This window comes from Antennarius striatus, chromosome 10, assembly GCF_040054535.1.
Source record: "Antennarius striatus isolate MH-2024 chromosome 10, ASM4005453v1, whole genome shotgun sequence".
NCBI lineage: Eukaryota > Metazoa > Chordata > Actinopteri > Lophiiformes > Antennariidae > Antennarius > Antennarius striatus.
The window spans coordinates 19,360,005-19,382,485 of NC_090785.1; the positions used below are offsets into that span (position 1 = coordinate 19,360,005).

At 41.3% G+C, this 22,481-nt stretch overlaps 1 protein-coding gene across 2 annotated transcripts in view; it reads right to left on the reverse strand.

Annotated features, from left to right (window-relative positions):
- The window catches only part of myot (myotilin), a 29,362-nt gene that overhangs the window by 4,801 nt on the left and 2,080 nt on the right, over positions 1-22,481 (reverse strand). The window contains exons 1-16 of one of the 2 annotated variants that reach the window (XM_068326501.1): positions 13,774-13,792; positions 13,577-13,625; positions 13,136-13,298; positions 12,031-12,120; positions 11,724-11,865; positions 11,271-11,294; positions 10,985-11,104; positions 10,668-10,878; positions 4,991-5,198; positions 3,879-4,789; positions 3,256-3,406; positions 3,057-3,158; positions 2,402-2,439; positions 1,800-1,938; positions 1,482-1,689; positions 1,158-1,323 (exon numbers count right to left, since the gene is read on the reverse strand). In XM_068326501.1, coding sequence (XP_068182602.1) covers positions 1,158-1,323; positions 1,482-1,689; positions 1,800-1,938; positions 2,402-2,439; positions 3,057-3,158; positions 3,256-3,406; positions 3,879-4,789; positions 4,991-5,198; positions 10,668-10,878; positions 10,985-11,104; positions 11,271-11,294; positions 11,724-11,865; positions 12,031-12,120; positions 13,136-13,298; positions 13,577-13,584 — 2,681 coding nt within the window. In that variant the 5' untranslated portion in view covers positions 13,585-13,625; positions 13,774-13,792. Of the gene's footprint in view, positions 1-1,157; positions 1,324-1,481; positions 1,690-1,799; positions 1,939-2,401; positions 2,440-3,056; positions 3,159-3,255; positions 3,407-3,878; positions 4,790-4,990; positions 5,199-10,667; positions 10,879-10,984; positions 11,105-11,270; positions 11,295-11,723; positions 11,866-12,030; positions 12,121-13,135; positions 13,299-13,576; positions 13,626-13,773; positions 13,793-22,481 lie in introns of those variants that run through there. The other variant, XM_068326500.1, reaches the window with a different exon arrangement.

The following is a 22,481-nucleotide window of genomic DNA, read 5'->3' on the forward strand; positions in this document are numbered from 1 at the left end:
AATAACTATGATTATGACTGAAGTTGATCAAAAGACTGAATGCAGTGAATGTAACAGAAATTATTAATTCATATTATTTTATAGCACCTTTTAAGAGCTGAACATTTTTTGCACAAAGGCTAAAACATGATAATTTTCTGAAGAGGTGAACAGACACATTACTCCACTTGAGCCATGATTTAATAACTGCTTTAAACCATGACACAACCATCATTTTTCATGAAACTATGAATGTTCAAACTGAGATGGATGAAGTACTGATGTTCATCATCCTACTAATGGTTGGCCAGCAGGACTGCTGCAGGATCACTATCAGCATTTAGTTTAGGCAGCAAAAGCAAACTGAGGAAGAAACATCAAGTCAAGACAGATCAAGTTAACGCGTGGAAGAGCTGCTGATTAAAAATCAAACACATTTGAAGCAGTACTGTTGTCATTTTGGACTCATTTTGATCTGAAGAACCTAGATCCAATACTAACTTTCTTTTAGTTCTGATTGTTCTCAGTAAACTCACGAGTTGATGATGAGGACAGAAAAGATGGTGCTGGAAGCGGAAAGAAAGCTTCAAACAGTCAAGCAGCAGAACATATTCTGAAGCTACAGGAGCTGCAGAGGCGAGTGAATCATGGTTTTGTGAGTTCATTATTAAAATTCGCACACAAGGAAGAAGAGATGCTTTGACAGAAGTGGCTCAAAGCATCATCACGGGTCAGATCCCACTAGCATTACAGTGAAGGACTGGATCAGTTCTAAGAAAGAGGGGCTTCAATGCCTGTTCTTTGACTGATGCAGGTGTGTGTTCACCACTCTCTAGCGTGGCAGTTACAGCTTTAAACACTGAAGGTTGCAGCGCCTCAGAGCCGATGTGGTTTCAGGCAGACCTGGTCGGCAGTAGATATTGTAAAAGATGGAATAAACATAATCACCTATCTGTTTGTGACTTGTCCAGTTTCATGTCTGAAACAGTCTGAAGTCAAAGCCTTTACAGAAGTGGCTTCTTTGTGCTGTTTCAGAGCAAAGCGATGATGCAGCTCGAACACGGCTACCACTCAGCAACAGCATCGGGGTAGAAAACAAAGTGGTTTCTACAAATACTTCATACGTTTGTGAAGAAGGCGTCTTCACTGTAAGGAGGAATGACTTCCTGTCCACCCACCTCATTCTGTTCGGGTCAATACGCAGCATGTCTTTGTCTTTCTTCCAGAAGAGCTGTGGAGGAGGGGAGGCATCCACTTTATATTCTAACCTCACGGTGTCGCCCTCTAGAGCTCTGGAGTTCAGCATCTTCTGGACAAAGGTGGGAGGACGGAGCACCTCCTGGGCTGCAGAGAGGAAGGGGAGTTGTGTCTGTGTGCGCTTCTGTAGAAGCTCTCCTTGTGTCTCATGATCAAGGAGAGCTTCTACTGATGTGTTCACAAACAGGACTGCTGTCGATTCATTTCTATGAACGCTCTGTACTCCAGTCTGGAAGCGTGATTACCGATGACGTCGAGCCTCATGGTGAACCTGCTCTCCCCGGCTCGGTTCCTGGCCACACACTCGTACACTCCGGCGTGGTGCACTGTGATGATCTCGATGATGAACGAGTGCATCCCTTTTTCACACACCAGCATCTTGTGGTAGTCGTCCGGACGGATGGCTTTACCGTCCAGATACCAGCAGATGTCGGGTGTGGGGAGGCCTCCAACCTGGATGGAGAACAGATGGAGGTGGTGGTTACATCTCCACTTAATTCACCTTGCGTGACACCACAGCTATGAACTATGGGAAACTGAATCCTGACTTGAAGGAGAGTCACCTTGAAGTCGATCCGGCAGAAGCGCCCCTCCTCCACCGTGAGGTCTGGAGGGATCTGCAGGAAGCGGGGAGCGTAGCATTTCTCCTGAATGGCTGAGCCTTCATTTGCCCTCTCATCTGTCCCTGAGTGGTGTCTCCCCCTGCAGGGACGGCATCATTTATTCATTACTCACTTTCAGTAGCTGAATTTTACAGTCCAGTAGTTACAGCACATGCAAGAAACCAGATCGTAGTGATTCCTGATCAGCACCTGTCATCTGGTCAGCAGGAAGGACTTTCTATTAAGGACATGTTTGGAGCTGAGAAGGACATAATTTACTCTGAGGCCCTTTAAGTCATGTAGCTTTACTTCAATTCATGTTCCTGCTTCAAGCAAATTAACTTTGATGCAACAGTTTTCCCCAGTCCAGTAATATGGAAATAGAGATGTTTTAAAGATCCTCTGGATAGGACTGAAGCGCATACACTGTATTCTACCAGTGAGAGGCACAACGACCTCCATCATGTTTCACTCGCCTGCCTGAGAAGTTTTACAACTGACTGAAACTAAAGACTTGAGCTCTGAGTTCATAATTATTGATGATACTGAGAGACAAACTTTACCATAGTCCACCCGTGTGTCTTCCTTCTGGTGCGTATGACTGGAACAGAAAACAGAGCAGAGGTTGAACCATCTCTACAGGTTAACAAAATGTCAGCGTGTGTGTGTGTGTGTGTGTGTGTTCTGACACAATGGTCCTGTTGTCAGAAGTGAAAGGGGCTCAATTCTCAGAAAGCTGGCTGGAAATAGCTCCTGACAAACCTCGCTGGCTTCAGAGGATGTGTGTGCGTACACGTGTGTATATGTGTGTGTATGTGTGTGTGTGTGTGAGACACTATGTTAGCACTGTGTGTGACACAGAGAATAGAATGTGTAAAGCCCTGTGACAGAACAATCCTGCACACATACAGAGCTACACACACACACACACACACACACACACACACACACACACATACAGACACACACTTTTTGGGGTTGCTGCCAACATGTGAGCTTGGGAGCCCACCAGGGGCCCCAGTGGGTTTTGGGGGATCTCTGTGTAGCCATTCAGACTGGGTGACAGTAACAGTGTGTGCTCTCTGATTGATAGCTATATGAGAAGTAATGGGTTTGGAGCTAGAAACCCAGCCCAGACACACAACATGAAACCCAGTCTGCAGAGATGGGGGATTGAAAAAGTCCCCCCCGAGACTGAGGGGCAGTTTGTGGTCCTACCTGGTCGAGCTGTGAGTCTGACAGGCTGTCCTGGTCAAACATGCAGGGGACGATGTCTGGACCCAGCAGCCTGCGAGCCATACGCTCCTCATAGGACAGCTTCTGTGGGAGGTGAATGTATTGTGTTTGGTTGAAACAGACACACACTGTGGTAGTTGGTGGGCAGACGGGAGGGTTGGGGGGGGGGGCACACACTCACTTGGCTGTTCCTCCTCCTGGCCTCCTTTGAGCGCAGCTTCTTCTCCAGGTCCTGGATGAGGGCATCTTTGGAGCCCTGGATGTCGTCCTCCGTGGAGCGAGAGGAGGAAGGCCGAGGAGTGACCGACTTTTTCAGGATGGGTTTGGGGAGGCTGGGAGCGGGGAAAGGAGGAGGAACGCAGGTGGAAAAGAGAGAAAGAAAATTTTAATCTTAAATACACCTGTCTCAGCTGCCAAGGGGAATTAATAGATGTTTGCAGAGTTCGGTTACACTTCCGGTATATTTTAAACAGCTAGAGGGAATTCAAAGAACCTTCACATTTTGTAAAGTTAATCAGATCACATTTGAAGTCATTCTGATATTGGGCTGCTTCGAGTAAATCCATCTCAATTTAAGTCGTATTCTTCTTTTATTTTGCTACACCTGAACATCCTGTTTTATTGTTTATTAATATTACGACTGATCGACGTATACAAATGATTTTTTCACTCTTTATAAATGTACAGGCTGCAGCGCCTAATTTTGCATTTGTTAAAGTCACTTTGCCACACTGATTTTGAGACATGCTACATAAATAAATTAAACTTCCATTACATCATGAGGTAGTTGTTTGTGGGACTCACATGTTGGGCGTCCCCTTGTAGCTGATGGGCAGGGAGACCACAGCTGGCGCCACTTTGTTCTGACCGCTGGGGGAGTTGGGCTGTGGGAGGCAAGAGGAGGACGTAGGCAGAGGGGAGTGTGGGAGAGAAGGGGAGACTGGGAGAGGTTGCTCAGGCTGGGAGGAAGGCGAGGAGGAGGCTCTTGTGGGGCTGGAGGGGGCCATTGGGAAGCAGGAAGTGGTCGTAGACGGTTGGGGGATGTTGGAGTTGGGAGACAGCTTAGAGGAGGAAAAGGGGGCAAAAGCGGACTGGGAGGGCAGCACGGAGCAAAGATAAGCAGCGGGGGCCGACATGGAGTCCTGGTTTGCTGGCAGAGTGGCGCTGCCCAGTCCGGTGGCACTGGGGATGCTGGGGGTGAGGGTGATGGTGGAACGCACGGTGGTGCGGGGCAAAGAGGATGAGGAGGTGGAGGGACTGGGCAGAGGGACGGAGGAGGCCGGGGTGGAAACAGGAGAGCTGAGGCTGGAGGAGGAGGGGGAGGACTTGTTGGTACCGTTGGCCTGAGTTTTGATCTGGATCTGTGGGACAGACTTGGTTTGGTTCTGTTCGAGGCTGAGGGACTGGAACTGAGTCTGGGTCTGGGACACGGACCTGGAGAGAGTCTGAGTCTGACAGAAAGACTGACTTTGAGCTGACATTTTAGTTTGAGTGTGGATCTCGGCTTCAGCTGGACCACTCTGGGGGGTGCTGAGGTTATTCTGGTGCTGCTGGGCCTCCCTCACAACGCTCTCATAGCTGGGTGCCTGGAACGAAGGCTGTGATTGGATGAAATGTCGTGGTCGCTCATAGTTAAAGGCACTGGGAGGGAAGGAACTGGCGGTGAAGGTCGGCAGGTCTGACAGGTTCATATTGTTGCCTCCTGGATGGGAGGACTGAGAAAGACAGGACACAAAAAAGGGATAAAATTAAATTCTATTATTTGTGTGAAGTGAAGGGATGATAAATCTATCACTCTTTGCATCAGCCGGTGCGTCCATTTTAAGGGTGTGAGTGTATTCCCCTGTTAAATAGCTAATTAAATAACTGTTAATTTTAGCAACTAAAGGTTTGAATAAAGCACGAAACCTTCTTACAGTGAAGCTGAGCTTGCTTGGAGTGAATAGCTTGGGGGTTTGGGTGGTGTCCTTGTCTTGAGATGGGGTTGTCGGGGGTGAGGGTGGAAGGGGAGGGCTGGGTGTGCAGGCACAGACGGTGACCTCCGATGAGCTCAGTCCCTCGGAGCTCAGGCAGCGCTCCTCTAGGCTCTGACCGAAGGGTTCCGCTGGCTGAGCCTCCGGAAAACTGTGAAGCAGAAACCGACGTGTTAGCAAAGATTTTAATATATTCAAAACCGGGGAGTCAGACAACTGAAACATGATTGATGCATAACGACCCGGAGACATTCCAAAGAGTAAAACTAATATCCCATGTACGAGTTGCATGCTTGTATGGAGAGCCATAACAAGACAGTTCAGTGAGACACAATCAAGTTGCATAGATGGAAACTTTGGTGCACCTCCTGAGTGGTTGTCACGTTCCAACACTCGCCTCTCCTCAGCTCAATCACCCAGAAACTTTAACTTAACCACAGAATATACGTCTATTCCAGCGCGGCCGCCATCAGACGTGTTGGTCAGGCTAATGAACCCAACAGATACCAGAGGGTCTGCCCACTTCATCAGTAGTTTTCTCCTGTAACCTAGCCTGGACACCCCTCAGTTCCTCTGACAACCGCATAGTCTGCAGGAGTATAATGACAATGGCAGCCTATTTTTCCTCTCTCTCTCACACACACACACACACACACACACACACACACACACACACACACACACACACTTGGTGGCTGTGTTTCTGCATTTCTAGAAAGACTTGGTCCAGCAGCAGCAGCTGACCTCCAGTCTGAACCCAATCTGAAAATGAGCGGTGAAAAGGTTCCTTTTGTTGAAATGTATGTGTAGATGAAAGCCATCTGTATTTCAGACCAAGTCAGCCAATAGAACATAAAATACGGATTCTTCTGTACCTCACAGCTACAAGTAATAAAGAAAAAGTGCTTCTTTTTTGTTCCGACGCATCAATAAATTGATGATCTTAGCACACTTGGGAAATACCAAGTGTGCTAAGACAAATGTCTTAGCACACTTGGTATGACATTTGTCAGGCAGGAAGCTCTCCGCGAGGATCACACTCGTGTAGGATGACCAGAGTGATTTCTCCTTCTCACTTTATCCTGATACCAGTGCCGGGGACAGGACTGCACTAGAATCCATCTCCCAGTCACTGGTGATGAAGTGTGAGGCAGTTGTGATACGACCTCAGTGGCCGGTGCTATCAGTTAGCTCATCCGCCCTCTAAAGTGTTTTCCAGTGTGTTTAGTGTCACTAGCTCTCGATGACATCACACAAGAAATGAGGTTCAGCTTTCTGAATCTCTTGGCCTCCACCTCACGTATTGGCAGGTTATGCCCATGTCCACGGCCAGCAGTGACAGCATAGTGCCATGGAGGAGAGGTTCCATAATTTCATTTATACTGACCACACCTCCTCAGAAACAGCATTTAGTTTTACAGAGAGATAGAAATTCTACTATAAAAACAGGAGAACCATCAGCAGGTTGACATCCAGGCTTATGGAATATTTTTTTAATTTTAATTTAAAAAAAATATTCCATAAGCCTGGATGTTAACCTGCTGATGGTTCTCCTGTTTTTATAGTAGAATTTCTATCTCTCTGTAAAACTAAATGCTGTTTCTGAGGAGGTGTGGTCAGTATAAATGAAATTATGGAACCTCTCCTCCATGGAGAGGAATATGTTTCTGATTATTGCACTAGAAACAGAAGCCATAATGCTAAGCAATACACTCACCAGCCACTTTATTTGGTAAACCTTGCTGGTATGCGGTTGGACCCTCTTTTGATTTCAGAACTGCCTCAATCCTTTTTGGTCCATATTGACATGAGAGCGTCATGCAGTTGCTGCAGATTTGTCGGCTGCACATCCATGAAGCGAATCTCTAGTTCCACCACATGCCAACGGTGCTGTATTGGATTGAGATCTGGTGCCTTGGAGGCCATTTGCACACAGTGAACTCATTGTCAAGAAACCAGTCTGAGATGATTCAAGCTATATAACATGGAGCGTTATCCTGCGGGAAGAAGCCATCAGAAGATGGGTTCACTGGTCATAAATGTCCATAATCCCTTTGTGATCCCATTCATGATCCCTTGACTGAATTTATTATTAATTTATTTTAAGTCTTGAAACCATATTTGACTGACATATGCACAAAAGTTGCACTTATGTAAAATAAAAATTCTATATACTGTATATATGATCATTCATGACATTTAAAATAAACAGCTTTTTTTCTACAAGAAAGATATTATCTAAATCATTTCTCACCATCAAGGTCAATGTAAAGTGAGTCATTTACTGGACAGCTTTTTCACACAAATAGAACTGAAACATGAAGTATGTAACACTGTATCTCAATTATTCTAAAACAAATGTGTCAAACTCAAGGCCCGGGGGCCGTATGTGGCCCTCGAGAGCATAAAAGGTCAGAGTGTCTAAAAATAAATAGGTCAAAAGTGTCCTTTGATCAAAACTACATTACCCACAATGCAGTCAAAAAACTGGTGCAATATATACAGAAATTCCTAAAAATGCACTAAACTATTTATAGAATAGTGAAATTATTGAATAAATGTTGTGCTCAGATTTTGTAGCGCAAATGCACAACAAAAAATAGAAAGCATGTGTTTGCGTGTTGCATGTTCTACTCTATGTGCTTTACATGCTACTCTGTGATTTGGTGTGTTTGAGTGTGTGAGTGTATTCTGTACTGTAATGGTATGTGTATGAATGTTTGTGTCATTAAATGGGCAAAACTATATTGGTCTTGGTATTTGGACATCAGCTGGCAGGTGCAGACACACTAGTGGTGAACCAGCCCTTTGCGCACACACGCGCACACACACACACACACACACACACACACACACACACACACACACACACACACACACACACACACACACACACACACACACACACACACACACACACACACACACACACACACACACACACACACACACACCACTCGATGTCAAACTTGACACAAAATGTCTCAAAGACAAAAAACAATTAAGTACAAAAAACACAACCACAAAACAGAAAACACAACATCTTCCACCAGCAAACAAACTGTTCATATGTGCAGGACAAAAAGAACAACGTCGATTAGATGATTTTTCAATGTTAACTATTAAGGTTTAAGGCATTCACCTTCCATCTTGACATTTTTGATTCCCAGATGACAGCAAACATGTTCACTGCTGGTATCCTTTGTAACAAAATGACAGACAACACATCTGCCCAATCAGGGACAATCTTCACTGTAACACAAACCTCTCTCTTCCTGCTGAAGTAACACTTGTGTTGACTACTTGTTGTCTTTTGCTCATCTTCCTCCTGTGTTTTAATTTCTTGTTCTATTTGCCTAGTCATTTGCCCTTCATTGCCACCGTAGGTATGTGATCTCACCCCCATTGTAGAAACTACACCATCATTTATATCAGACAGTACATTTTATTGCAGGTAAAAGTCTTAAACCAACAGAAGCCAACCTTACAGATAATCATGCTCACCCTTTTTTCTCTGATAATCAGGTATTAAAATCACCAAATGAATGTGTTCAGTTTGGTTCAGTGTGACCTTATAAACCAGGCTGCTGCCCCAGCTCTAAACAACTGTTGTTGTTAGCAGCCATGCAGAGGGGGGGTTAAGAAGGACACAGACGCCATGCCTGCACTTCATATTACAGATGAGATCATAGCCTGGACATAGATATAGAGCGGACACACCAGACTGAGCCAGTCAAACCTCACACTATAAAGTTAAAGTTAAGCTGTAAGAACCAGGCTGTTGTTTTTCTAGCCTATATGAATAACCGTCCAAACTAGGAACCCTAATATTCCTGAGCTGAAATCCATTTCCAGTTTACTTGTACATCATGAGGAGATCACGCTCCTCAGGTCGTCTGGATGAGACAAACTTAGGACCAAGCTGTAGAACAGGAGGACTGGGGAACCTGAGAAATACTCCAACTGTCTGTATGTTTAAAACATTAGATTATGGTAGGGTCACATTAATTAAGAGCACTGCGTATCTAGTTCACCATTGTATATCAATTAATTTTATACATGTATTTGCACTTATTGTCTTTAATTCATAATATTATTGTACCTACAGTCTTGTCTCTCTGTCATGCTCTTCATATCTTATTTCATTTTAAATACCTGCAAAGGAAATTTTGCAACACAAATAAAACATTTTTATCTCGATAATACAAATCCATTTAGGACAAAGGAATATAATCCGTAAATGAAAAACTCTGCTCGTAGTTTTCTCAGTGTGAAGGGCACAGTTCACAGATGAGCTCATAACATTTCTACAGTAACTATTGGATCCTGTGCAGATCCAGTGGATCCGATGTGGATCCAGTGTGGATCCAGTGTGGATCCGGTGTGGATCCGGTGTGGGACCCAATGTAGATTCAGTGTGGACACAGAGGAACACTGCAGTGGTCCAGACTGAAATCAGTTTGACATCAGTTGAAGTAAATCGAATGTGTCGTCAGACACCAGATGTCCTTTCCTGAAGTAGTCCCCCAAAATTTCACGGCAAACGTGAAAGTTTGGAGGACTTCACCAACACTTTTTTTTCCATTTAATTAATGTCGCGAAGCTTTAACCTTCTCAGCTTTCACTGGACCTCAGCGAGTTCAATTAGCTTGTATGAAAACGAGTCAATGCGGGTTAACGCGGTTTAAAGCGTGTCTCCGTGTCCACAGGACCGCCGCCCGTGGGCAGACAGACGTGTTCTCACCTCCTCCGTGGAGACGGTCCTCAAACCTCGGTCCACGGAACCGTCCTGCTGGTTCGAAACGGGACCCGAACCCGACCTGACGCGCGACGCAGCGCTGCAACAGGTGACAGCGCGTGCTCACGAGAGGAGGAAGGGTCTCGCGCGTACAGCTGATTGGTTTGATTCGCACACAACGAAGAGCCTTCATCATAACTACGTCTCTGATTGGCCGAGTCACGTGTTTCTATGTACAGTGTATTTATAATCCAGTCAGTCCAGCTATATGTAAAGAACCCGACTGAGCTACAGTTCACTTGGGTCCGAAAGACGAACTAAAATAAGACTCATTAAGACATTATCTCCGTTAATATCATCAAGAAAGAAAGACCGCAAGAAAGAAAAAAGAAAGAAAAAAGAAAGAATGAAATATGTATCCGTAGTTTCTGAAACAATGCGGCAGTGACCTCCTGTGGACATGTAGAGGAACTACCTCACAGATAACTTTTTCTTTTTTTTTTCATCTGTGAAATGTGAAAGGAATCTAAGTTAAAGGGAAATCCATAAATGAATTGGGTAGAATCGTCTGAATTCATCATCATGATCAACATTTTTATAATTGAGATATTTGGACATTTTGATGACCGAGTAGGACCTTTTGAAAAACAGCATTGTAGGCTGCAGAGGCATCAATTACTGCATTAATTGTGTTGCCAAGTAAAAATAACAAGGTCAAAGGTCAGAGGTCACCCATGCATGAAAGAGATGAGTGCAAGACAAAATCAGCATTTGGGCAGTGATCATGCATTACGATAATATAAATTAACAAATGGTTTGTGCGTAGACAGAGTTGTCAAGTCGGTGTTGCACTTAAAGTAGACTTTCTGTCTTTATACTCACTCTGTAGCAGGGACATTTTCTACTGCAGGGCTGTCAGGCCACTCAGGAGGGGGGAGGGTCACGGAGTCAGAGAGCTCAGAGGGAAACTCCTCACTGTTCTCTCTGGAGGAGTAAATGTCTTGTTGGCACATTGCCTCCTCTTCCCCTGCCTGCCTGACAGAAACCGCTTTCTGCTGATGAACAGCCTCCATCTCCAGCTGTTCCTGTAGGTCTGCACAGAGAAGGAATCATTTTCACATATTATAACATAGTCCAACAGATAAACTACTTACTCGACATAAAATATAAATATGTATATGCAGCTTGTGGATATCTACCATTGTAAACTTCCAACATTGCTGAGCAGGAGACCGTGCCAAAGGAGTTGAGGGCCACACACTTGAAGAGGCCAGAGTCTTCTGGAAAGGCCTCAGTGATTACCAGCGTACACAACTCCTCTGCAAAGGAGGAATATAAATCTAGATGTTCATGAAAGAACGATCTTCCACACTTGATCAAGGCAGCAATGTGAATGTTAGTGTGATAGGTGACAACATTTAGGAGAGAATTGTAAATGTCCTCAAATTGCTGACATATAATGAAAAATCATTATTCTGTCCTTACCAGGCACTGATGCAGAGTTGGCCTCTGGGAAAACATGAGAAGAAAAGTAATCAAATCCATCCCATAATATAAATCTGATTTTCTATAAATACTGTATATGACTAACCAGCTGAGAAGAATGTATCAGAGCACATTTTAATTTATGTGTAATAATATGATTCATTCATGTAACTTCACAGATTTATGTAGACAAAATAGTCCAGAGTCAATCATCAATTTGAACTGTTATTAATCAATATCTGTTATCTGACACAGAGCCATTTATAAAAGCTAATGCTTGATGGTGAGCTGTTGTGACTACAGGTCGAGGATCATTAGCTATAGTTTAGTACTTGTATTTTATTTTGTATTAGATTTGTCAAATGAGGAAAACAATTTGAGATTCCTGACTTCTGATGAGATTCCTGTGAAAACAAAGTAAAATATGACCCCAGTGACAAACAACGCACTCACTCTTACGCAGGATCCTAAAATCATCTGAATCCAGGACTTGTTCGTCCTCTCTGTACCAGATGACCTGCAAGGGGGGCGTCCCCCTCAGTCTGCACTCCAGGACCACCAGCTGACCCTTAACTGTGGACACATCATGGAGGCACTGGGCAGAGTTGATGGTGGTGGAGTCAGAAGCAGAGACATTGAATGAAGATAGAAGAGAGGAAGCATAAATTATTTAAATCATAAAACATTTTCTAATCAACTTCATCATTTTGTTTAATGCCAACTTAATCTTTTTTGTGAAGCTGGAACAGGATTGTTTTACCTTAACAAAAGAAGGAGCCGCTCCATTCCCTGAATACTGCTGAGTGTAGATAGGACTCTGAGTCTGGTCCATTGATGAGTTGTTGAAGATCTTCTCCACATATTGGTAGTAAAATATAAAATGTTTGATTAGATTAGACTCAAGAGTAGACTCAAAACCCTCCTCTTTGATGAAGCCTATTATGAAAAACAACACAGATTCTACTAGATAAGCTGCTATAGGCCTAGACAGCTGAGGGTATGTTCTCTGTCTCTCTCGTTAAAGGGATTTACTTTACTTTACTTTAGAGTTTCTGTTACATCTCTTTCTTTGTTTTTCCTACTAAAATTAAATTAGACTTTTGAAATGTTTGCAAGATACTGTCGCTGTCTTTGTGTTTCTGCTTGACAGGTGGGGAACAAGTATAGAAGACGGGAAATCCAAAAGCCTGGAAATCCCGCCTTCACTTCAGCAACTACAGCACAATATGGACTGTAAATTCTATCTGGCCTGTCTCCCACTTTGTCTCTCTCTCTCTCTCTCTCTCTCTCTCTCTCTCTCTCTCTCTCTCTCTCTCTCTCTCTCTCTCTCTCTCTCTCTCTCTCTCTCTCTCTCTCTCTCTCTATATATATATATATATATATATATATATATATATATATATATATATTTTTTTTTTTTTTTTTTTTCCTTGCCTTGTCTCTATCCCCTGTATATTTTCTTTCCCACCCAACCGGTCAAGGTGGATGACCGCCCTCCAGAGTCTGGGTCCTGCCTGGAGTTTCTTCCCCAATGAGGGAGTTTTTCCCCACCGCTGTCGCTTATGTTTGCTCTGGAGGGTCCTGTTGGGTTTCTCGGTCTGTTAAAGAACTTTGAAATGTCTGCTGATGTGATTAAGTGCTATATAAATAAAGGTTGATTGATTGATTGACTTATTAAGGGGAAAATTAGTATAAGTGTTATATTATTACAGTGCTTAACACCTATCCATATCCCTGGTTAATAACAGCAGAGTACAGTTTGTTATCAAATAAAGACTTGTAATTTCACATATTTACTGTAAGTGTTAGACACATGGAGTTCATCATCAGTGCACCAGAGTTTTTGAATTAGCATTTAAATTTACCGTCTGAGGGCTGACACGTAGCGGCTGCACCAGGCTGGAGTGTCGCTGAGCGAGGAAGGTGGAAGAGGAGGAGGAGCTGGAGGAGGAGAGCCCTCGAGACGAGGAAGAGGAGGAGGAGATGGTCAGAGACATGGTGCTGGTTTTTTTCTGGACCCTCTGGATGCTTCAATCATATAGAAACACACACAGTGGTGATTCAGTGTTCTCTTCTGCTATCAAAAACTCTAGTGTGAGAACTTATTAGTCTGAATTTCATTATAAATTCTCATTACTATTATTATTATTATTATTATTATTATTATTATTATTATTATTATTATTATTATTATTATTATTATTATTATTATTGTTATTATTATTATTATTATTATTCACTGTTAATTTGAATGGATGCACAAGAAATGACTGATTATTTGGTGCCTGTGTGTAGGTCTAACTTACTGTGCCATGTTTCAGGCGCCCAGGAGGTAAAGACAGAGGGTGTGTTATTCTACAAAGAGAGAAGCAGACTGTCAGACATGTTATTCTCTCCTACCACTCTCCTCCTATCACAGTAGTTTACAATTTTTTACATGCAGCTGTTCACACCCAGTATTTTCTCCACATTAAAACCATTAATCTGCGTTTAGAGAACATACCTAGTCAGCAGAAAAACTTCTCAGACATAACTTTTTGGAGTAGAGATGTTTGCAGTGTTGTGAAACAGCAGCTGTGTGGTGTGGAAGTTTTCTGCACACTGAGGAGAGACAGTAACTCCAGTGTGGATGCAAAATGCATGACAGGAAACGCTGCCAAAGTAAAACGTTCCCTCCTGACAAATGAAGTATTGGAAGCTCGAGCAATTTGGACTCTCGACAGAGGCTGACGGTGTGAGCAGCTATGAGCAAGAAAATGTGCATAAAGCAGAAACTTTTTGAGGTTTGAGCAGAGGATGATTGTTAGCAAAAACAAGAGCTTTAACAAGAGATAAACTGTGAAATAAGTAATAATCCAGAATAAACCCACTGAAGCAGTTCAATATTGTCTTAAAACAATTTGATTCATTGTTTGACCAGTTTTAACATACACTCCAAAGTATAACTGCATGCCCACTCTGACACTTATGGCATCCCATAATTTAAACCAATTATATAGCTGTGATGAATTGGAATAAATAATACTTTATTGATCCCCAAAAGGGAAATTTGTTTTTGTTGCGGCTGCTCTGTTTCATAATGTGACAACAAACTCAAAACAAGGCGGTGAGAGACTGCAATATCTCACGAAGGGTAGGTCAGTGTACCCTGAATGCAGTTCCTGACAAGTGAATAGCTTTGACCTTTCAGGGTAGGTCAAAGGTATGCAGTAGCTTTGACCATAGATCAAAGCTAGTGCATAGGTAGATCAAAGCACTAGCTTTGATCTACTGTGTTACTCACACTGGCCTTCTCCCTCGTCTTTCTATCTTATCTGGTTCCTGAATGTACAAAAGTTGGAATTGGACCTGGACCTAGTTTTCTTAAGGTCAAGGTTATCGTCTCATTTTCATCCCCTTTGCCGCTTGAGTAATCTGCTTTTTGTTTCATCTTCCTATCTGCAATTGTTGCGAAGATATTTGGTGAACATACTATCACACGAACACTGACAATTGCAATACATCACCGCTTTGAAGCGGGATGTACTACGAATAAAGACGTTAGAATTAAGAATAGAGCAAAAGAGGATATAAACATATATATTTGTATTAATGGAGACCCTTACATTAGCAATTCACACAGTTCTGGTCTTGAAATGAAATTTGAGCAAAGGTCTAAAGGCTTGAGCTTTCACAGAGAACAAACACTGAGAAGTATATATGAAAAATGTAAGACTGAAATGTGTGCCTGGTGATCCGATTGATGTAACAACATTCAACCACAAAATGAAACATTATTTATCCTGAAGGAAATTTACATACATCATCTGCTCACATACATGCACACACACATTTTACAAGATGGATTGGGAAGAAATAAATAGAAATAAACAAATAAATGCACTAAAGGAGACAATAATTACACTAAATAGACAAGATAAATAAATAACAAGGAACACACAGGTACACCACTGAGGACGTAGAAATACACTAAACAGACATAAAAATATAATCATTAAAAGAGCAAGAAAAAAAAATTGAAAAAGCAAAAATATGGCCCACATGGTAGGGGAGAGCAAATCCATCATAATCATCATCAGACGCGTTATCATCCCAATATCACCATAGTTCCACCACAAATCTAGTTTAAGTCCATCTCCTCCCCTCCATTTATCCACTCTATTCAAACTCTCATTGTACCCCCTGATGGTACGGGGCAGAAAGGACGTCCTCTATGGTCTCTCTATGTAAGAGCTTGGTGACAGCTGCCCACCACCACAGGAGTTCCTCTGCTTGGAGCAGTCAGCGTGGAGGGATGAATGGTGTTCCCCAGGATTGATCTGAATTTAGAGATTAAGTTACCACTAAAGTCTGGTTATTGCAAGAAAATGTAAATTTTCAACAAATATATGTACATCTGTGGTAAACCAGGCAACATGCTGTCACCATCTAATATCTGTAAATACTGTTGTTGCAAAGTTTTGCAGAATGGTAAAGATCTGAAAAAAATCTTGTGTTTTATCTCCTGAAGATTAGATGGTGAAATAAATTCAATCCAAAGACACAAACCAATACATATTCATTGTAATTCTAAATAATATACTTAATAATGTAATAGAATGAAAAGAAAAACATGTAAGTAGTGGCTAATATAAGCATGGTATATCCCTATTGTGGTCCTCATTGTATGGAATATAAAAGCATGCAGGAAAAACTTTTTTATGGAGATTTTTCCTGATTCAGGTGTAAATCTGCAGCGCTGGCTCTTTTGATTCACAAATACTATCAGAACCAGTTCTTGTCTCTTTGCAAAATAAATAAATAAACAAGTAAATTTTTTAAAAATTGCTAGAACAATCAAGCTAATGCACATGATAGAAAATAACGTGTGTACAATCATGTTGGCACATGTGTGACTGACATATGACAGTGTCATGTCTAATCAGGTAACTTGTAGCAGAAAAACATCAGCTCCTCAGCTCCACACAGATTAAGACTTAACATACTGCACGTGTGTACCTACACACATGAAATCTAATATGATGGGATCACTGAACATACTTGTAACATGTGCTCTACCACTGCCACACACAGGGTCTCATGTACTAAGGGTGGTCTCACTGTTTATTGTAGAGCAGGAATATGAAATGTGAACATTTAGAGTCTTTGATCATTGACTTCCTTGGTTCCCCGCTTGCTGCTCTGTGTGGCTGTGACTTGGTACTGGGAAAGAAGCTAACAGAGGACAAACAGGTTCAGGTTTCCAGACCAAATTAAACTCCACCACCTCCTGAGCACAAGAGACTCTGACCTGAGAAAAATCTTTGTGTCTTTGTAACGCAGACGCGTAGAGACAAACAGGAGGGAAAAGTTTACTCTGTCTTTAACCCATTTTAACCCACCGTCCTCATTTGAGGACAGCATAAAAAACTATGAAAATAATGACAAGGATTGGTTATAGAACAACAATATGAAGTGAGGGTAATAACAACATATTGATTCATCAATATATGATGCAAAATTCTCACTTATATAATATAAAGCACAAGAAAGACTCCATGGAAATTTGACAAAAATCCACTTCTGGAGATCGATGAAGATGATTACCAATATATTCTTTAATTTTGATCTGCGTATGCTGCTATTCAGTGACTAGTGTCCAGAAGGGTTTATTTATATGCTGTATTTCTTATTTTTGAAATAGGCTTGCAATTGTAGGCTATAGAACGGCGTAAACTTTGCTGTCCTCAAATGAGGACACTTGGCATTACATAAGCAATATGCATCAGAAGAAACGCTGCCTTAATTGGAAGAAACGAGCTCAAACCATAACGAGTTTCATACTTCGAATATGAAATAATGTTTAAATATTGCTCTTAACAAGTTTTGCACTGCAAGGCGGGAAAAAGCTTGATGGTAACACGTTTGAAACTTGTAAAGTGACTAACATACGTGAGAGTGGGCAGTTGTTGTTTTTTTATGTACAGAAGAGATTGCAAGGTAAGATCCAAGTGTACGACAGTTAGGAATTACTGTATGACTGTCTAAGTCACTCCATGAATTAGTGAAGATATGTGTTTACATCTTTTATTACCATAGTTGGTAAATCAATTTTTTTTGTCATTTAGTTTACTCCGATAGAAATATATTTTAAGTTATGAATAAATATTATAGTAAATAATATTACAAATAAAATAAGGCCACTGATTACTATGCTTCAAGAATCCTTCCAAAAATTTGGAGTGTTTGAGGAGAATTTGTCAATTGATGAAATGATTGTGTGCTATTATGGACATAAGACTGTCAAGCAATTTGATTTCGATATACGTTTTTTATAAATATTGGGTTTTGTGTGTGGTGTCAGGATACGACTACAATTTTTATCTGTATTGGCAAAGGGTCTGCTAATGAAGAAAACAGCGATTTGTTGCTCGGTTCTAAGGTGGTGCTGAATATGCTCTCGGTTGTGGATAACCCATTCTCTTATAATGTATACTTTGATAATATGTTCATTTGAGGACTTTGGGATTCAATTCCATGGGAGCAATGAGGGAAAACAGGATCATCAAGTGCACATTTAAGGAATTAAATGCAATGAAAAAAGAGCCGAGAGGAACATGTGATTACAGGTTTGATCACAATGAAGAAATTCCCATTGTGAAATGGGTTGACAACAAATGTGTTACAATTGGTACAGATCATGACACAGTACAACCAATAAAGAATGTACAGCTTTGGCAGCAAGAATCTAAGTCAATAGGAAATGTCCCTCAACCAAAGAACATATTGTAAAAATTGTAATGTAACCTTAGGTGTTTAATGTTTTGTTCCATATCATTCTAAGGCATGAGCAGCTTCTGAACATGTTAAATTAAGTGTTTTTTGTTCATTATTATTAAGTAGAAACCGTTTATATTTATTATCTTCTGAAAATGGAAATATTCTTTTATTTGGCCAGAATGTATACACATCAACCCAGTATTTCTTTTCTTACTTGATATTAAGGAGTTTTGGAAGTTCCAACATGTTTGCATTCCCATTTTATGCAAATGTTCTGAAAATCATTACAAAAATCTAAAAATTGTTAACTTGGGTTAAATTGTTAAATGGGTTAACCTCCTCGGTTTGGTGTAACCCACTCTGTCTGTGCTGTACAGAGATCATAGCAGTGACATCAAGTGAGAGAGAAAGAGAGAATCTCAGCATGCAGGATATCCATGTGCATGTTCAGTTTTCCTCTCAGATAATCAGTCCTAACAGGTGAGCCTGTATGCCTACAGTCGGCTTTTGGTGAAACAACAGCTGCAGACTTCAGATCCATTGTGTCTCCGTTACATAATCGAAGGATTTATAACAACGACAAGCTACATCCATGTGACCTTACTCTTCAGCTGTCTGGCAAACAGCTCTCATCGCCTTTAAACTTTCATGTTCCACACTTGTCCACACATTACAATGATGTCACTTCAGATTGAACAGCATCTAAAATGCAGATTCATTACAACCAATTTTCATTCACAGTTCTGGGCCTATATAATTCACAACAATGGTTAGCATGACAGTTATGAAAATGGTACGATTTACCACCTGCAGCATGAGGGAGCCTACTGTACTGCTAATCTGAGACCGAGTACCTGTAGGTCTTCTTGTTTGGAATCTTGAGAGTCTTTTATGTCTTTCCAAGGACATACTTCCAGTTCATGCTCAAAACCATGAGTCAGGTGGCATCACAATAACATCATCAGGCTTTTAAAAAAAAAATTGGACAGCACAACATTGAACTCAGTGGTACTCTTCATGGGTCAACCAAACTACATGGTTCAACCAAACAGAAGAAGGTCCCTTCATATTATACCACTCTGCAGATGTACACCTGACTCTGTGCTGCTATTATAAGGTCACAAGTCAGAACCAAGTAAACTAAATGACAAAAAACTGCCTGTAGATGTCTGAAACGTAGTACTGTATTGTGCTACTGATGTTAGACAGTGGATTTAATCGTACGAGCCAGTCCTGTGATCCAACAACAACGATTCACCTGATTTACAAAATGAAAAAACCCTGTGACTAAAATAGTACTAAAATAGAATGTTTGGATTTCTTAATCGTGTTTGATGTTCAGCTCAAAGAGGATAAAGACAATTTATCTAAACCTATGTGAAGTCATCATAGTTCTATATTTACGGAGTCCATTCCGGGTTCAAATGGCAGGGTCGACCCTCAAATTTGGGCTTGCTCCTACTTGCTTTGGAGACTTTAGTGCAGAGATGAGGAAAAATTCAGATGCATTTGGCTTTGTAGTGTGCAGAATCCATCACAAACTTTTACTATATACCAGTGATATATTAGCTTGAGTAATGCAAACATAAAAATCTGTACCCACTTCATTAAACTGTATTGAAGAGTTCACATTGTTATCTGCATATTGCACCAACTGAGATAAATCTGAGCTCATACCTACATCAGGCTTTTGTTCATTCATCCTCTTCCATCAGTGGAAATTTTGCTGGGATTCAAAAGCATCAAATATTTATACATTTAATAACTCCTGATTCTAGAGATATGGTCCAAGAGAATATCAATTGACAGAAAATGACATCAGATTTTGGCAGGTCTCCCTCTGAGAAAAAATGATGTTAAAGTGATGACTGCACCATAAATTTACTTAATATTAATTCACCTTTCTCAAAATATCCACAAGTCCTACTTTAGAGATTTCAGCACCCCTATTTTAGATTTTCTGAGACAATTCACATTAGGAATACAAGCCCACGCAAAAATAAGGGGATTTTCTCTTCTTAATTTCAGGTGGTACTAGTGGGCTTTCAATATGAAACACAGCGTAGGAAACAAGCCAAGCTGGTTCCAAATAGAGTGTAATGCCCTCCAAGCAGGGAGGCCAACTTCATAGTCAGTAGGAATCGATTGAACAAAAGTGAGTTGGATGGAAGAGGGGTGGAAAGGAAGTTTTAAAACAGGTAGGCCTCAGCAGCCATGTCTCTGTTCAATGCTACGCTTCAGAAAAGGAAAGTGACCACCGTGCTGTTTGTGCCTGTAATTTTTACTTTTATAGAAATACAGTTTGTGTTTGTAATACTATACATTTTTTTGTTGATATGGGATTGTTTAATTGTCGATTAGGATTTGTCAGCCATTTTGTAATTGCTTTCCTTTCAATAAGTTGCTTGTTTTGAATATATTTGGTTGCCGTGATTATCGCGATGATATAATTTATACTCATTTAAGAATATTGCTTGCATATTACAGTGTCCTTCACTTGGAGTTCCAGTAAAATAGGGGAGCTCAAGTATCATCCATAAATGGAGTTTGGTTTGCTGTCAAATTACTATTTTCAACATTGCAAGGAGGGCAGTATACAGAGGTAGAAATAAATGGAGAGTTTCACCCTTTGTCTGAGTTATTTACTACAAAATTTCCCACAGAACCATAACCCATTACCCAAAGCAATCTGTCAAAATGGATCGGAGGTCTGCTTACCTGCCCTATGGGCAGCCCAACTGAAGAACAGCTGATTGGATCGAGTTCAGGTTTACCTGTATGTTCTGAATGTTTTAACACTGAATGTGTCCCATATCCAAATTGAAACAAATTTGACACTGCATTCCTTGGGGCCCGAGTAACTGAAGTAGGTCAGAGGTGTTCCTGCTCATGACAGGAGTAACTCCAATGTCTATGAAGGCGCCATAATGATGAAAGTTATCCACAGTTATTAGAACAATATTTGCAGCCAACAAGGCCAATTTCTATTCAGGAACATTCTTCTCTTTCCAACCCACAATGGAGCTCCATTCTGATCCTTACGACAGCATAACTTCAGAATAACAGTCAAGAGCGAGCAGCAGTCTGCAGCCCAGCTCGGTCCCAATGAGCTGTATGAAGGCTGGGTCATGATACAGAGAACGGGGACTGTTGAGCAACTGAAGCCAGATATCAAGTGGCAATGAGACACTTCCTCTTAAAAACCAATAATCTATACAGTACATTACAGCTCTGTCCTTCCCAATTCCCTTACAAGATATTGATAAAATAAAAGGCAAAGTAAGCGATGGAAAACATGATCTTCTCCCGATTTCTGTGGCAGGTATCAAATTCAAAATGGGTGTTTGATTCGAAATGTGTGTATATTTATAAAAACAATTAAATTTATCGGTCTTTGTACTGTGTTCAACCACATAAAAGTTAGAATGGATTTGTAAGTCGTTGCATCATTTTATAATCATTTTATCTAATTGTTTGGCATTTGCATGCCAACCATTTATAACACAGGCTAGCATCACTGTTATTTATCCGTCAGTCTGTACCAATAAACCACTCCAGGGACTAAGATGCAGGCTGTTTAAGAGATTAACACCAACAACACCACCCCGTCTGCAGGGTTTCTCTATGCCTGTGTGGTTAGAGGAACAATAAAACCCATCTTATCTGCATCCAACACACAACACACTGCTGGTGGTTCATCCCAGGATGGGGTTCATCATCCCTGAGCGCAGGCAGATGTGATGATGGTTCTCGAACACGAGAGCTGCTGTCACCTCAAAGGCAGAGTCACCTGTTCTCATCTGAGTCAGGCATTCACCAAGAGTCATGGTGGAGAACTTCACTGTTCAGACTCCTGTGAGACAACGTTCAGAGTCTTGAAAGTTCAAAGAGGAAGATAACACTGCAGAGCGATCATTTGCTGTTGTCATGGAAATATCATGCGCTCTGCATGTGCAATCCAACAGTTTAATGTATTATGTCATAAATTGAAATACGTTTCCAAATTTACAAACTGCAACCATAAATATGTTCTATATTTCTCAATGAAATAGGTGCATTTTCATTACTTGTCAAACAAAACTAATCCTCCAGTGGTGTTTTCAGGAGGAGAAAGCGCAGACACCCACTCCCCACAAACCTTGTTATATTTAAACAAACCACCCTCTATGTAATTCTAGCTCTGCTTGAAGCCCCATGAAGCCTCCAACCACCAGCAGTTTGCAGCTTTGGACAGATTTAGAACAGCAGCACACTGGAGCAGCGAAGCGGACGAGCTGACCTCATCCACATCAACCATCACTACGTAAAGCTGTGGGCTCTTCTGATATCAAAATCAATAGAACAATACAATTGATCGCTTCCAAAACAACCATGAAAGCAAAACAACAAATTACATACATGTACCGAATGATGTTATCCATGCTATGAGTGTGAGTTGGGACAATGTCAACT